Here is an 18,083-nt window from a genome sequence, read left to right on the forward strand (position 1 = left end):
AAGTCAATTTGAAGAGACAGGTGACATACAAACACACAATAGAGTTTGACAATTCACCCCTCTCGCTCTTCAACAGAATCCAGCATGGCTGATACCTGCTGTTGTAGGCCAACACAAGCTTTCACGCTCTTCATGGCGTCTGTTGTAAAGACAATGACTGATAATGTAAAAGGGAAAACCTCTCACTTCTTTGACCTGGCGTGACTCACATGCTGGCAGAGAACCGTGGACACTGTAGACTTCGCCAATGGGCACAGCTCAGGCTCTAGGTGTGAAGGTCACATCCTTTGAGCCCTTTGAGAATCACAAAGGTGTGCCAAGGCTCATGACATTACAGGGAACCAAAGCAATGCATCTAGTACCAGAAACTGTTGTTTTTACACCAAAGAAAAGGGACTGGAACCAATGTTTTGTGCAATGACCTTTTATTTCCATGTTCTATTATTCAGTGTTGGCTGGGGAAGCATTATGGCTGCCTATTGATTATTAACCAGTGGAGACAGGGGGTTTAAAAGTTCCTGCTGGGGGTGGGGTGGGGGGGGGTGGGGGGGGGGGGTATTGTCCTTTCAAAAGCAGCTATTCTGTAATATTTTGGAAAGCGACATTCTGTGTTTATTGTACATGTGATCCATGGCCGGATTATCCATGCTGTGAAACCAGAATAGGATTTCTGAAAACCACACAAATTAAGCCTTGAACACAAGATGAGTAATTTGATTTGAGCTTAATTAAAGGCAGCAAGTGCTGAGAAGTCTTGACTGGTGGTGGGCGAGTGGGAGCAGCAAACAGAGTCACTGATAGAAATGTCAAAGCAATGCAAATTCTATTTGTGAAAGAGGTCGAGACAGGACTGGCAATAATACCAGTGTCATGGTGCTGCATATACTACCATAATGACTGCGGGCATACAAAAGCAAATGGAAAGAGTGTCTATATTGTCACCGGGATGCAACAACTGAACTGGAATCATCCGTTAAGAGAGCCTCACCACGAGCACTTCCAATGTAGAGATGTCCTCTACGGGTAATAGTAATGGAGAATGGCTAGAAATAGAATTTGCCTTGCAGATGTACTCTTCAAACACTCAAATTGGTTCAGGGTCAGTTGCTCTGGTAAAAAACGAAGGAAATCAGGCAGTAGGCATGCATATCCGCGCCAAGAGCCCTTAGTCCTGTCCTGCCTGGCTTGTATTCATGCTTAAAATAAGCTTTGGAGTTATAACTCCAATATTCCCCACCAATCCGATCACACAATTAGGTAGCTATTGTCTCCACAACAGCTTTTTGATATTGTCACAAGCAGTTGATTTACAATTAAGCTCTGGGCATGTGCACTAGAGCCTCGTGTCGCCCCATAACCCTCAACGCCAGTTTTAATTGGAAGGCTTTCAAATAGTTGTCCATTAGACAAAACACAGCTTTCCCCGCTCTCCGTCACCACGCATTTCTGGAGCTAGATGCTGGCCGATGCTTTGTTCTGCACTTTGCGGAGGGCTAATTCAACATCATAATTCCTTAAAATACATACCGGATTGCAATTACAGGCCTACGCCGGTTCTGGGTCTGTCTCTGGGCGGCTCGGAAGGCCGCCTCTGGCCTGGCTAAGAGGCTGTTAAGCCGCGATGATAATGATGCTGTTATGATGTTCAGCGTAGCGGGCTGAGTGCACCGGCCACTTTAGCCAACAGCTGCGCATTCACCGATTCAGCAGGGCACTGAAGTCGTCCTGAACCCCCTGCCCCTCACCCCTAAACCTCCAATCCGTTAGCTTTGACACGGGCTTTTACGCTCGCGGTTATTATCTGTAATTGCATTTAATTGTAGCTTGTGATTTAATGGCATTATGCAAGTGACAGGTGCAAAGCCTCTTAACCTGAGCGGTCAGTTTAGTGCAAGTGGATTTGCAGACGTGCATCCATGGTAATAAGCAAATGAGTTTTGATTGATTTATGATGATCTCTGAAGCTCATTATCCGTGCAGCTGTAATATTTCACATCACAGATTAAAAGTAAAATGGCTAATGCGGCTTGTACATCAAATATGAAATCTGTACACAACTGATTTTTCCTTTTAAATCTTTGCCCGCCAGCATTTTTTAAAAAGTTGCCAGCGACCATCACCGTTTTATTCTAGCTTCATGCATTTTTTTATCAACAGTTGAATGTGGGTATGTTTAATTTGCATATTTCTGCTTCTTCTTCTCCTGTATTTTGATCCGGAGATTCAGTAATCTTTCAGAAGTTGTGTAATAGCGCCCCCTACCGTACAACAGTGAAAACACGGAAAGCAGCAAAATTACGTCATTGGTGGAGAAGTGTCGTTTCATAAATGACAGAAAATTCCGTCAATGGCGGGGGAAAGAGTTAAAATACATCCATAGTGGCAAATAATAGACCATTTAATATGCATAACACGAAATATAACAGCAAATACAATGAATAATACTAAATATCATGTATGGTACCCAGTTTTTGCCGCTGGGTGTTTATAAGTAAATGAGTTCTTGTTGATTTATGATGATCTCTGAAGCTCATTATCCGTGCAGGTGTAATATTTCACATCACAGATTAAAAGTAAAATGGCTATTGCAGCTTGTACATCAAAATAAATAGGTAATATATACACAACTGCCGCCTTCTGCCGGCACCGTGGCATTCTTGTTAACAGCTTTATCAACCAGAGACACATTTTATAATTACACAAAGCATTCTTTGAGTAGCGTGCATTTTTAAAAACTGCTCTCCAGCAAACACTTTCCTGCTGATAACAGTCTCCGGGGCGGCATCGAATTCCGTAGACGTGTCCTCCCCTGCACTGGCTATTTTATTATTTTCACTTACCGAAATGATTTAATTTCATCAGTTCCTTAATAAGGTTAACTGATTAGCTCTCGCCACAGCCAGAGATGGCTTTAGAAGCACATTAATATGACAGAGAACTCTGGGAAGGAGTGGGCGGAAGAGCAAAAGAGAGAAAACTGGGATATAAACCATATGATGGGAGGTGGAAGATGTGTTTTTTTCACATGCAGAACTAAGGCGACATTTAACTAATCTGTAGCCCCAGCTGTTCGGATTTGAGAGGTGGTCAATTTAATTTCCTGTGCTCCAAAAACAGCTCAATTAGCATAACAGGAAGTGCATGAAGGGATCCAGATACACTATCATAGCCCGACCTCTGTCTATTGGTATTTGCCAAATAGTTTGCCTACAGGATCAAAGACACTGTCTCTGACAATCCCAATTTCAAGAAGGTTCTTGAAAATGCTTAAAATTTAATTTCTACAATAGACAAACTGTTCCAGCTCTCTGAAACGGAGCCATCTGACATTAGCATTTCAAACTGAGCCTAAAACGTGGGGTTGACTGCTCGAAATTTGGACTTTAGATTTCCGTCAGGATTGGTGAAACTCGGGATTTTGCACAAATTATGGTAATTCACAAACCCCGGTCACATTTATCGCCTCTGTTTTAATAAGACCCTACAGACTCGCAGAGACAGCTGTTGATTTATGTTTCACTAAAGGCATCATACAAACACCCTGAAGCCATTTTACCTTTTATAATGTCAAATATAAAGCGAATACTAAAAAAATAAGGTGGAATATTATGCATAATACTAAATGCAAGCCCAAAAATAATGTTTAATGCTAAATGTAAGCTCAAATATAATGTATAGTACTAAAATAAGGTAATATATATATAAAAAGTCCAAATTCCATGCATAATTTTAAATATAAACTTAAATATCATAAAAAATACTAAATATAAGCCTAAACATAATATAAAATACTAAATATAAGCTTAAATATCATATGAAATACTAAATATAAGCTTAACCATAATATAAAATTCTAAATATAAGCCTAAATATTATTATAAAATACTAATTATAAGCTCAAATTTCATGCATAATTTGGGCTTATATTTTGTAATTTATCTGATATTTAAGCTTATATTTGATGTATAAGAAAATAATATAATTAGTACTAAATATAAAGATTAAAACTATATGTATAAAGGTTAAATGTCATGTATGATACAAATTATAAGCCTAAATATCACATAAAATGCTAATTATAAGCTCAAATTTCATGCATAATACTAAATATCATAATATATAAAATATAAAATATCTAAGCCCAAATATAATAAAAAAGATCATGAATAATACAAAATTATAAAGATTAAAAATTATGTATTACTTTTACTAATATTAAATCATGATTAGATGATTTAATGCTGAACAGATCCAAGTAAACAGCTAGGCCGTGGGTTTTCAGTGTTAAGGACTGCCAACGATCACTCACTGCAGTGTGCAAACACTCAGAAACACTGTGTGTGTGTTCAGTTGTGTATTACAGCGGCGCTGCAGACGTGTACAGATGCCCGTTCCCCGCAGGCGCTCCCCGTCGGGCTTTGATAAGGCTGCGATCGCACAGGCTCTGTCGGCCGCGGTATAATTAGGCGGTGGCGTGTGGCGATGATTGTGTGGCAAACGTCTGTCTGATGCCCGAGCCCAGCTGTTTCTGCCACGCTGACTTCTCGGCACCTGAGGAGGTGGAGCGGGGAGCGTGTCCAGCGACGATTCTAAGGGCCCGCGCACTTTTGGGGCCCCCAGAGATGGACTTTATTAATGGAATAAATGGGTGAAATAAGGGGCCTAACCTCATATTCTTTCGTAGAGCCCAAAATTGCTAGCGACGCCGCATTGTGACAGAGCGACAGTGACAATCAGCCCGCTAAACGGCTCCCCGTCGGAGATCTCACAGCTGTGTTTACAGAGCCGAAGCCCCGGGACCAGGAGCGCCCGTGAAGGTCGAGTGGCCAGAAGTCAAGTCACCTTCACTTATACAGCGCTTTTACCAATACAGATTGATTCAAAGCAGCTTTACAGTGATAATAGCAGATCAGTAGCAGTCGGGTGTCGTTGGCACTGGATCGAGGTCACAGCGCCAATAAAGTCATTTTACCTTTTATAATACCTCATATAAGGCAAATTATCATGTTTAATGCTAAAATATCATACATAATGCTCATATGATATCATGCATAATACTAAATAAAAGCCAAATAGCATGTATAATGCTAAATATGAACTCATATATCATACAAAAAGTACTGAACATAAGCCTGATTTATACCATATAAAATAAAATATTATGTATATTACTAAAATAAGGCCTGTATATTAAGTCAAGTCAAGTCAAGTCAAGTATATTTGTATAGCGCTTTTCACAATACAGATTGTATCAAAGCAGCTTCACAGTATTAAATTAAAATAATACAACAAGGTTTGTTTCAAGTGGAATTTATTGATTGATAAAATTTTATTAAATATCCCCAAAATATCCCCAACTGAGCAAGCCAAAGGCAACACTAAATGTATTACTAAATGTATAGACCTAAAAGTAATATTAAATACGAAATATAAGTCTAAATATCGTGTAAAATACTAATTATATGCTCATAATTTCATGCTAAATAGTAATATAATCTTAAATATCATATAAATACTAAATATAAGCTTAAATATATTAAAATATTAAATATAAGCCTAAATATCAAATAAAGTACGACTATACGCTTAAATATCATATAAAATATTAAATATAAGCCTAAACATTATATAAAATACTAAATATAAGCCTATATAATAAATATAAGCCTAAATATCATATAAAATACTAAATATGAGCCTAACTATCATATAATATAATACATAAGCCTAAATATCATATAAAATACTAAATATAAGCCAAAAAACTAAATATAAGCTTCAATTGCATATATCATATTAAACATGATCCTAAATATCATATAAAATCTGAATATAGGCCGAAATATCATAAAATGTTAAATATATGCCTAACTATCATATAAAATATTAAATATAAGCCTAACTATCATATAAAATATTAAATAAAAGCCTAAATATCATATAATATATTAAACATAATCCTAAATATCATATAAAATACTAATTATAAGCCAAAATATCATATACAATACTAATTATAAGCCCAATGTCATGCATAATACTAAATAAGAGCTTAAATATCATATCAAATCTTGAACAAAAGCCCAAATATCACATAAAGTCACTTATTGTGGACTCATGTTTTGCTCTCGCTCGCGTTACAGGACATCTTTGCATAAATTAAAGAAACTGCGAACCTTAAATGCATTAGTGTGTTTTTCTTCCAAACAAATAAACGAGATTACATTATTTTAAGAACAGCTAAAACCCTGCTGGATGAATTTGCTCTTTATAATAAAAATGGTACCCCTCCAAAAATAAAAAATTTAAATTAAAATGTACTACCGCAAAAAAAGCTGGAAAACCCCTCGCTGTATGACTGTAAATATGAAACAAAACAATAAAAGGTGACGCTGTGAAAGCTGCGTGAGCATCTGATCCTGTGTGCTTTCAGCCGAGCATCTATAATTACAGCATTATCTGCGTCCGCAGACTGAGTGGCCCAACAGGACGCTTTCTTGGGGAGGGCAAATGGAAAAACGCCATAATGGAGCCATTTTTATTATTGCACTTAATTGCAAGCGCAGCTTGGGAGGGCGCCGGCGTCGGAGGAAGCGGAACTCCAGCGTGTCTATGAACTGGAGAACATATGAAGAAGTGATTCATCTGTCTGTCTGTCTGTCTGACTGCGTTCGCGTTCTCAAGCGGCGAGTAAACCTGCTGGTGTCGGCCTGAAGTCTGAAATGAAGACTCGTTTGCTCGAGGGAACAGTTGTTCGGTTTTGCATGGTCTAGTGCCGAAGCCGTGGAAGACAGTGAATGGCAGAGACGCTCTCTCAGACTCTTTAAATATTAACAGTTTAGTTCATCCCAGGCCACGGAGATCTGTAACTGAGACAAACATCGGCCGGAGAAGGTTCACGTGCTGATCTATGTGATCTCCTACATGTGTCGAGTCTTTAAGAGACTTTCTGATGGACGGTCAAAACCACAACAGTGATATAAGCCTGTTGAGGGAGGTCATGAGGGACGGAAACAGCTTTTCTTAGAATCGCGAGTTTATATCTCGCAAATCTGACTGTATTTTGTGCACATATAAGATTTTTTATTTTTTTATTTTTTTATCACAATTCTGACTTTTCCCCCCTGCAATTCCAAGTTTAGATATAAACTGAGAATTGTGAGGAATATTTTTTTTTTAATTCCGATTTATATCTCGTAATTCAGAATTTTCTCACAATTCAGAATTTTTGTCACAAAATTGTGAAAAAAAAATCTGAATTGTGAGAAAAATTCTGAATTATGAGATATAAATCAGAATTGTCAGAAACTCGGAATTGTGAGTAATAAACTCGGAATTAAAAATAATTGAAATTGTGAGTAAAAAATTTGGAATTCCGAGATTTAAAGTGAGAATTGTGAGATAAACGGAGTTGTGAGAAAAAAATGAAATTGTGAGATATAAACTCAGAATTGTGAGAAACAAACTCGGAATTTTGAGAAACTCGGAATTGTGGCTAACAAACAGAGATATAAACTTTGATATGTGAGAAATAACACAAATTGTGAGATAAACGGAATTGTGACAAAAGATTAGAAATTGTGAGAAAAAAATTGGAATTGCGAGATATAAAGTCAGAATTGTAAGATAAACTTGGAAATGTGAGAAATAACGTAGGAATTGTACGAAACAAATTGGAATTGTGAGATAAACTGAATTTTGAGTAATAAACTCAAAAAAAAAAAAATGGAATTGTGAAAAAAAAAAATCGCAATTGTGAGATAAACTTTGACTATAAACCAGAGCCGAGCCGGAGCGCGTGCCCAATCAGGCTCGATCACACAGGATCAAAGCAGACGAGTTTCTCTTCCGGAGGCCAAGAATGTGCTGTGTGTGAATCCACATCTCCAGCCAGGGGAAACACGGATCTGACTGGCCAAACTCAGACAAACGCTTGAGTGCAGATACAGGCCTGTGCTTGAGCTCTGAGTTACTTCTGCTGTGAAGGAAACTTAAATAGTAAAATAGTTCTGCGACTTTTTATTGTGTCATATGACGGCTGCCACGTAATGCTGATTTCAGTGTCTTAAATTCAGTATGATATAAAATGTAATCTAGTCATCTTTACACTTTAATTTAAAAAAGACCATAACATTAAAAAAAAAATCTACATGTAAATTAAGCAAAAAAAAAATAAAATCCTACTTTTCATTTTTTTAAATTAGCCTTACAATTATAGCCTATATTTTAATCTTCAAAAGTGAATTAAAGACATTTTAAGGCTAAAGCTAATTATAATTAATACAATCAATTGTGTAACAAAACTAATTAATATTCAATGATTAAATAGCGAGGCTAAAATACCAAAATCAATATCTACAAATATTATTTTTTTTAAATCATGTTGCTTTTTTGCAACTTTCTAGTGGGAGATCGACGTCATCACCGCATTGCGACGTAATACAAAAAAATCGCAAGTCGCGCGACGGCTGATTGACTGGAGGCTGAGGGATCAAATTCCACAGCTGTCAATCATCTCTTGGAAACAAACAGGAAGTGATTTAACTTAGTAACACTTACGACATCGCGGGCTTTATAAACAGACGTCAGGTACTAAACGACTGTCGCGGCGACCGATAATGGGTCGCGACAGAACCCATGCGTTCTGGCAGATCTTAACGCGGCTAAACTCGGCATTATGCATCGGGGAGCAGCTGAGAGCGCGCGGATGGGAATTGCTTTTGTTTATGAGAGGCAGACACTCGTAACACAGCTGTATTCGACTCTAATCGAATCCCTGTCATCTTCTCTCTGATCTTCATTACTTCTATCACGCGCTGCTCCTTTTCCTCTCATTAGTGTAGTGTGAGATTGAGACGCTACTCAGGTCGAGGTCATTAGAATACTATATTACTATTCATTTTTACACGCTTTATCTTCTGGACTTATTTTTGTGTGCATGTGCAAATGTCCCATATGTTTAGTCAATATTTCTTTACATATTCATTAAATGACCCTGACTAAAATGGCATATATTTTTTGATAAAATAAAAAAATATATAATAATAATAATAATAATATATATATATATATATATATATATATATATATATATATATATATATATATATATATATATATATATATATATATATATATTTCAAAGATTAACATTTATATGACAACTTTAAAAAAAATATTATAATTGAATAAGTCAATATTTCACAATGTCATAGTCATTCATTTTAGTCCACTTTGCTTTGTATATAATTTTAGTTGACAATGTGCAAAATGATGAAGAAAATAATTGTAACTAAAATATACAAAATAAAACTATTAAATACTAAATACATAAATAAAGTTAATGAGGTTCGATTGATTAATATTAGTTGGGAAATGATCAATGATCAATACTTTGAAATGAACCTAGATTAATAACTGATGTAAATTTCTACATTCTATAGACGGTATGTATGCTAATAAAATAACATTGCAAGTCACATAAATTAATATTATTTAGTGGATTATGAATGAGCATGAATTGACAGTCAACAATAGTAGATTAATAAATAATTAATACAAATACTGTTGTAGTTAGTTCAATTAATAAATTGAACATCATCGTAAAGTGTTACCAAATAAATAAAATAATAAATATACTATCAATGCATTATTTTAATAAATAATAAATAAATGAAATATGTTTTCAAAAACATATTTATAAAATAATACAACTGTAATATTTAATATAATTGTACACAATATATATAATTATACATATCATATATAATTAACATAAATATAATATTATATAATCATTCAATTGTTAAACTATAAATGGTTAGAATCTGCACTGAAAAATTACTTAATTTTTTTTTACTAGCTAGTAAATATCCCAACTATTTTCAGATTTATTTTTAAGACAAACTGAAATTTATTTTCTTGTAAAATGTACTCCAATTATCTTTTATTGACAAATTAAAATAAAATAAATCACAGTGTGTTTATGATATGCTTTTACAAAAAAGTTATCATGTTTTCTGTTAGCATGTCGCTAAGATAACGACGCAACACTCCAATACGCGTATTACCCAAATACTGGTTAAAATAGTGCACTTATAACCAGCCCACATGGGGTCGGGTCAATAGTTAGTAAACATGGAGAAGAGGATCTGCTCCAAAACACACTAGCGCCACAGACAGACAACCACTGAAACAATCAGCCGTGTGTCAGTAACTCTACTCCATGTGCCCTGCTAACACAGGCCAGCGCTAATTACAGCCTCATATTGACCCAACGGGGATCAGCCATAGACAGAGAGATTATTCGGAGAGAAGAATCAATAGAAGAGGAGAAAGAGACTGGCGAGACTTGAAGCCGCGGCTCCCTAAAAAAACTGCGTTAAACATAATGTGCTGATAATGTAGCTTCAGCTCACCTTTAGCATTGTTCTTATGCCTCGCGTCTCAATCGTAGCCACATGCTGTGGAAGTAGTGGTCTGTGTCTACAGCCTCCAGCGCACTGATGTTTTATAATGCACTTTTCGCTACTGGACGCAGGAGTTTCCACTGGAGAACAGCTGGAGTGGTAATCGGCTATGCTCTTTTACTTAAAATCACTCATGGCGGGGCTTTAAGAACCAATACCCACAATCCCCTGGGGGCCGAGCATCCAATGCTATGGTTTATCAGGTATGTGGAGAGACGTTTAACCCTGATCCACCAAACTGAGCTGGAGAAACCGGCAACGTCTCTCATAACCGGCCTACAAATAAGTATTTTGAGTCTTAAAGAATATAATTAAATATCATATATAGAGAGATAGAGAAATATGCAAGGTCATGAATCGAACTCTGTTGTATAGATCCAAAAAGTGCTGAGCTTCTCAGAGGAAATGACTCTGCAAACCAGACACAGAGAGAGAAAAGTGACATTAAGATTCCTCAAACTGTGCTTGAGTGGGACGAAACAAGACAGGGACGAATTTGGAAATGGCAGCGCGAAAGCTGTGATAAAGAAATGGCTAATAAAAGGGGCTCCGCGGCGAGCGTCTGGGTTTAGAACAGTCCAATTAAAAAGGCGCGAGGAGCGGCAGAACAAACGCGGCTCGTCCTGCAGGGTAGCAGCCAATTAAAAGCGTCTGATCAAACGGGCATGGGCAGTAGTGAGATCATCCTCTCTGGCGCTCTGCAGTGCTAACGAGTTCCTGCGCTCAGAGTTTGAAGGAGGAAGGGTCACAGTGCAAACTCTGGAAGTGAAGGATGAGATTAGAGATGAGAAGAGGTGAAGAAAGCAAGACAAACTGACAAAAATATATATATTTTTTCCAGTGTTTGGGTAGTTTTTGTGTAACCCAGATCCTGGGTCAGACGTAACAAGCCAGTGTTTGTGTAGTTTTTGTGTTATCCAGCTCCTGGGTCAGACGTAACAACCCAGTGTTTGTGTAGTTTTTGTGTTATCCAGCTCCTGGGTCAGACGTAACAACCCAGTGTTTGTGTAGTTTTTGTGTTACCCAGCTCCTGGGTCAGACGTAACAACCCAGTGTTTGTGTAGTTTTTGCGTTACCCAGATCCTGGGTCAGACGTAACAACCAAGTGTTTGTGTAGTTTTTGTGTTACCCAGATCCTGGGCCAGACGTAACAACTCAGTGTTTGGGTAGTTTTTGTGTTACCCAGATCCTGGGCCAGACGTAACAACTCAGTGTTTGGGTAGTTTTTGTGTTATCCAGCTCCTGGGTCAGACGTAACAACTCAGTGTTTGTGTAGTTTTTGTGTTACCCAGCTCTTATTTATCGCAGGCTTTTTGCGACCTTAGAACAGTGCAGCTCCGTCAAATTAGTGCGTGTCTTCGGTAAAATACAGCTTTGTGTAAATGTTTTGTATCTATAAATACGTTATTGTTCTGTATATCATTTAATTTTATGCAAAGCATCATACAGGGGTGTGATGTGAGTCACTGGACAACAGAGACTGGTTGATTACACTTGAATTACTTCTAACTGTTTCATTTTCACTTCTAAAATTTGTTAAATGAGCTTAAATGCATGTAACAAGTACTCAAAACTATATAAAATATGCCATTCTGTAAAATTTGATCAAAAATAAAGGAATTATCATGCAAAACAGTGGTTGTGTGGAGTATTTTTTATTTATTTATAAGTTTAGAGGATTTAAGTTAATCCGTAAACATTAATTCATGTATGAAGTAAAATAATAAAAAAGCTAGTACTATATTCGTTAAAATATAACTGGCCTCGTTGCCATCTTGGATGGACTTTTTTTCCCACTGTGCATTCTGGGATTGCCTTATCCACAAAATAGGCATCATAGGCTAGCTCCTGCAAAAGCCTTCACATCTGGAGTTAGCCTACTATGAAACTATAAAAAAAAAGTATAAGGTTTTGGACGAGAGCTAATGTTTTGGAAAGGTGGTCTGACACCTTTGGATTTGAGTTGCACGATGCCAAACGCGTCCAGCGTTACCGTTTTCATCTTTTGTTGGCCAGCACCCTGAACCCAGCATTCTCACAGCGTGAGCAGGGGCAAGTTAAGGCCAGACACACCTGAATGTGTAAAGAAGTGTGCAAACGTCTGACACCTCGCAGGGTGCGAGCAGATGGCCAAACCTGGGCTGCTGTTGCTGTTGGACTCTATGAAGTGCTAGCTCTGGGTCAGTGGTGGACAAGACTGCCAAGACGGGCTCAAAGCCAGGGTCAGAATGAAGAGGAAAACAGCGAGGCTTTAAGAGAAGAAAGCAGAGGAGGGGAAGAAAGGGTTCAACACCCGTAGTGACATAGAGGAGAAGCACCGACAGTTGCAGGTGTCTTATCCTTGGTTTTCTCCGAGACTCCTCCAAGGACTCTCAGAGGACTCGGTAGAAAAGCAGATGGCACATCTTAAGCATTCTGCTCACCGCTCTTGTGGGCAGCCAGAAGGCAGCTAAAAACAAACCTAAGCCCCTAGAAAGAGCACTGGCAGATTTACGGCAAAGCCATGTCTCTGCCGCAGTCGGGCGGACACACCCTGAAGAAGAAGGCAAGGTGACTGAGTACTTAATGAAGTCACTAGCTTCACAAGTTGGTCAGGGACAAAATGAAAGGAGAGTTTGCTCGAGACCACAAATTGTGAGGACGATGGTGGACAGTTTAATTGATTTTGATTGAAGTCCACGCAGGTGTTCATGAGCCGAGGCACTCTCCTCTGGGAGCGCATGGACACATGTGCCGGCCTTTGTGCAAGTGTGTGTGGGGCTTGCTCTTCTGATAAGGCTCGATGTAAATGCGGGCCCACAGCAGATGGGGATGAGAGAGCGAAGGGAGGGGGGAGAGCAGTAGTTTTTTTCCCCCTAGTGCTACAGCCTGTGTTCCTTCCTGAGCCGCATGGGTCTTGCCAAAGCCAGGATTTTCATGTAAAACTGGGCTGCCTACAAAAACCCTCGGCTTGGGTTCGGGCCCAGGAAGAAGCCTGCAAGCTGCCTGCTCCAGCGCTCGGCAATGACAAGGCAGATGGCTGGACCTACGCACGGGGAACAAACGAATAACTCAATGGTGAAGACGACAGAGGTTCTGCAACTGGCCAGGACAGATTTAGAGTTTCTGCAACTGTAATATTGGGTCACATTCAAGTTAACCAAACTGGTTAGTTTGTCCACTGTAGGCCAGTGTTTCTCAACTCCAGTCCTCGGGCTTCACTTCTCAGAATGTTTTAGATGGCTCCCAATTCATCATACTAAGAAGCTGAAGAGATGAATCAGGTGTTTTAATTAGTGAGACATCTGAAGGATTCTTGTTGGTGGGTCCCTGGGGGGATTCGTAGTACGAACTTAAAGCAGGGGAATCCAATCCTGTTACCAATAGGGTCGCCCTCTAGCAGCGTTCAGCTCCAAGCCTGATAAAACACACCGGAACCAACTAATCAAGTTCCTCGGGATCTGGCGTGATGACTCCGATAATAAATATTCAGAATGTTCCAATCCAATGTAATGGTGCCTGAATAATAATCATCCACTGTTCGTTCGTGGGCCAGAGGAGAACTATGCGACTGAGCCTGGGTTCTCCCAAGGTTTTTTTTTCTCTCCATTCTGTCACTTGGAGTGTTGGTTCCTTGCCACTGTCGCCTTTGGCTTTTGGCTTGCTTAGTTGGGTACACTTAATATTCAACAATAACATTGATCTGCCTGCATTGACACCTTTATATGAGAACTGAACTGAGTTGGAAGATGACATCACTGTTTTCCCAGAGCGGCTGTATAATGAACTAAATTAATAACTTTTTACAACAAAAATGAACCATAGCTAAACTTACTTAAGCTGGAACTATGATGCTATTTTCTTCTAGATCTGCTGTACAGCAGAAACAAACTTTGATGCATTATTTGCTTGTTATCCCAGTAAAGCTGCTTTGAAACAATCTGTATTGTAAAAAGTGCTATATAAATAAAGGTGACTTGACTTGACACTACACTCTTTGGGGAAAAAAAGAAGGGGAAAAAAGTTGTCACTAGTGTGGTACCCATTCAAAAGGTACTATGTACAATATAGGTACTAATATGTACCCTTTAGGGGTAAATAAGGTACAAAAGTGTATCTTTTAAAAGTGTACTGCCCTGGTGACAGCTTTTGAACCTTTTTTTCTGAGAGTGTAGAAACTTCTAGGCAGGAATTTGGCCCTCTAGAAGCAAGAATTACTGTCAACCCAAATGAGTGTACTCTTACCTCTAATGATCGACAGCGTAGCTTGGACACTGTCTTCGCCTTCGCTGTTCTCCGCCACACACTCGTAGATGTTCTCGTCTCGAGGCGCCCGGAGAGGCTGGATCCTCAGGACGGCCCCCGCACCTTCGTCAAACTCTATCGTCTGTGTGAGAGAGACAAAGAGTGGGTTCAGAATATTTCAATGAAAAGCTTCATGGTAAATGTTATTAACAATTGCCTTGTGGTTAAAGAGACAAAAATGCCATGAATTCAATCCCAGAACTGGAGCGTTACCGATCCTAAGTGCCCAAAAGCAAGGCATTTAATTCCTGGTTGCTCTAGTCTTGGTAAATGACACATAACTTCCTAATTGAAAAGTTTTGGTGCTGGTGTTCTCGCTTCCTTGGTCAACCAGCATCCCTAACTTTTAACGTAACCCTAACTCATTTCAGGTTAATTCTGATAAAAATGGTTGTGCTTCTATTTTTAGGCTCCTGTAACATCTATATGTTGCTGCGAGCTCAAATTATGCAAGAGAGTTAATTAGGCTCCTGCGGTGCTTTCGCATTTGATGTCATTGTAGCGAAACAGTCGCACGAATCAATAGGGAATGACAAAGAGGAACGAGGCTCTTTGTAAGCCAGTGGCAAAACTCTCTTCGTTTTTTTTTTGTGTGTGTGTGTGAGAGTTTTCAAGGCTAGGATAATGAGAAGCAGCCCAGTGATGGCACACTGTCCTAAGTGTGTGTAGATCAATATCAAAGCAAAGCCTTCGGGGGAAACAAATTAATTCAAACCCCTCACAAAATGACTTTTAAACTCAACGAAGATGATAATTTGAGCCCGAGTTGAGCGTACTCTTGGGTTTGCACCAACGAGTGGATCGGAAACGCCAACGCATTTTCGTGTTGATCTTTTTTTGAGGGAAGTTTTTCATCTTTGTTGAATAGTGACAGAATGGTTAAATGCAGAGCTAGTTTTAATTAAGAAACACTAAACATCGATCAAGACACTACAGATGCCAGCTGTGTTATGATATAAGAACACAGCAAACAAGCAAGGAAAATAAGACATACTAGCTCTGCTAAATATCCACAGAAGCTAAGCTGTGTGCTTCATAAACACTTGAGAACTAACCCAAAAACAGTTCCAGATGCTTTTAATGGCATTTTGCGAGAAAATACTACTGGAATGGTTGATTATTTAATTGATATGTTTGCACCTTAACGTACTAGCATGCTAAGTCTTACCTCGATGCGTTGAGAGTTCACCCTCTTCCCTTTCTTGTTCCAGGTTACTCTTGGCTTGGGGTCACCTGCGGCTTGGCAAACGAAGGACACAACACCCCCGGAGACGCCAATCATGTTTTGAGGTCTTTTTGTAAACTGTGGTGCAGCTAAACAAGAAAAAAAGCAAAATACTATTAGCATTTAGTTTTAATGATATTACTTCCTGTTCACACCGGAAATGGTAAGTCAAGATGAACACATTGCATTTTGGGAAAAACATTTACATTGTTATCATGTCATACATTCAGTATATACAAAAAATGTACATACTATGCATACTGCAGAAACAGTAAGAGTTGCATGCTGCAACAAGGCCACTGTAACAGCAAATCAATTAAATTAAATTGCAAAGTGATTGAACACACACCCACATACATGCAATTTAACAGTTCCTCAAAGTGCATTCGACCATAAAATAGCGAGTGAGAGGACTAGTACTGAAGTGGGCTATAGACCCGTTCCGCTGTGACAGAAATGTTGGGGAGAAACCAAGGCGGCCGTGCGGCGGCGCCAATGGAAAGTGCCTGTGTTTCAGCACGCCGGTAATTACACCACAGAAAATAAGCACGTCGACGCCATTGTGAATAATTTATTGGTCAATGAATAATAAAGTACCTGTGTTTCTGCCATGATTTGAAAGCCCCTTGTCAGGTGAAGCATCCAAAACCCCACGCACGTTTTGTATAAGACACGCCAGCTGTAAGCTAATGATATCCAGGAGATGGTTGGGGCTGACAGTCGGTAACAATGGATCATTCTGCCTTCCTGTCGTGACCTAGCTATTCCAGCTTCTGGACACCATGGACTGTCATTCTGTCTACCATTACTGCTTATTCTTTGTAGATTACGCTAGTTTTGGAAAATAAAACTGTGATTTTTTTCCATCAGAACCCAGCACAGTTTGTTCCCAGCTCATCAAATTATCATGCCATCTACCTCGACTCTTCTTGGTGGGCCTCCGCCGGCACTCACTTTTTTCTCTCGGCGGGGCAGTAGGTCAAGCTTGACACAACAAGACATGAGAAGAGGCTCTCTAGGGGAACATGCTAAAATCCAGAAAGCGTGCAGATATGAGGAGATGATCAAACGGTCAGGCAAGCACGGCAAATTAATTATTAACCGCCCGTGGGCAGGCAGGCAGGCGAGCCCCTGAATCTCCGGGTGCGGATAAACACACTTGAACCGTTGAAATTCCAGAGAGCGGAGAGGATGATGCCCGAGGTCTTTCTGTCTAATTATGAAGTTAAGAAAGTTCAACTTTCACAGCGCAAACACACACAGGTTTACTAATTTAGTTGGTATGAGTCATTATTATTTGGTAGAGCAAAAACAAAAACAAAAAAAACAACAAGCTTATTACATCAGTGCTGCTCGATTGAGAATCATGATTTTTTTGTTTCAAATAGAGATCATGATTCTCCCACAATTCTAAACAGACAGCTAAACTAACTAAAGTTTCTGACAAATGTTAATTGCTGCAGTCTATTTAAAATGTTTAATGAATCTAAATTAATTATTTTTAAAAAATCGGTTTGAGTGAATGATTCAATGACACACTCATAAATAGGCTACTTCCCTTGTTTCATTACTGGATGAATCAGCGTTTTTGAACAAATCTCTTGAATGAATGATTCACTGCCAAATACATTTTTTATAACAGTCACTTGTCGCCACCTACTGTTGTAATGATGTAATGATACAACCGTTATTTGAAGCACGGTTACTTTCAAAAGGTGATTTGCTCTATTTTGATCACTACCGTAGACATCAGTGTTTATATGCGAACTATAATCTTTTATCCCAGTTCTTCTATGTTAATATGAATATTTGTAACACAGAAAAAACAATACTGTGTCAGACATGCCACCACTCCCAGGAGAGTCTGGGAGTCTCCAGCATATTGATAGCGGCTCCCTGACGTCCGCAAATTATATACCAATATCGCAGAAATCGAGCGAGCGAGAGAGAACGCCTGATATCAAGATGCATTTTCGGTGAACTGATCACAAGTGGTATTTTCACACTTTTCAAATACGTTTTCTTGCGTTCGTAATTTCTGGAGACCCTCGTCTCTCCTTTTTCATCACCATCAACTACATCACTTTCACTTTCGTCCAATGAAT

At 38.8% G+C, this 18,083-nt stretch overlaps 1 protein-coding gene across 22 annotated transcripts in view; it reads right to left on the reverse strand.

The window, feature by feature from the left end:
• ptprsa (protein tyrosine phosphatase receptor type Sa) overlaps window positions 1-18,083 on the reverse strand; it is a 204,860-nt gene that overhangs the window by 89,015 nt on the left and 97,762 nt on the right. For all 22 annotated transcript variants that reach the window (XM_082138939.1, XM_082138943.1, XM_082138942.1 and 19 more), the window contains 2 exons: window positions 15,922-16,067; window positions 14,694-14,835 (listed from right to left, as the gene is read on the reverse strand). In XM_082138939.1, the coding sequence (XP_081995065.1) occupies window positions 14,694-14,835; window positions 15,922-16,067 (288 nt within the window). The remainder of the gene's footprint in view (window positions 1-14,693; window positions 14,836-15,921; window positions 16,068-18,083) is intronic.

The sequence above is a fragment of the Leuciscus leuciscus genome (genome assembly GCF_965113295.1).
Source record: "Leuciscus leuciscus genome assembly, chromosome: 15".
In the NCBI taxonomy this organism is placed as follows: Eukaryota; Metazoa; Chordata; class Actinopteri; order Cypriniformes; family Leuciscidae; genus Leuciscus; species Leuciscus leuciscus.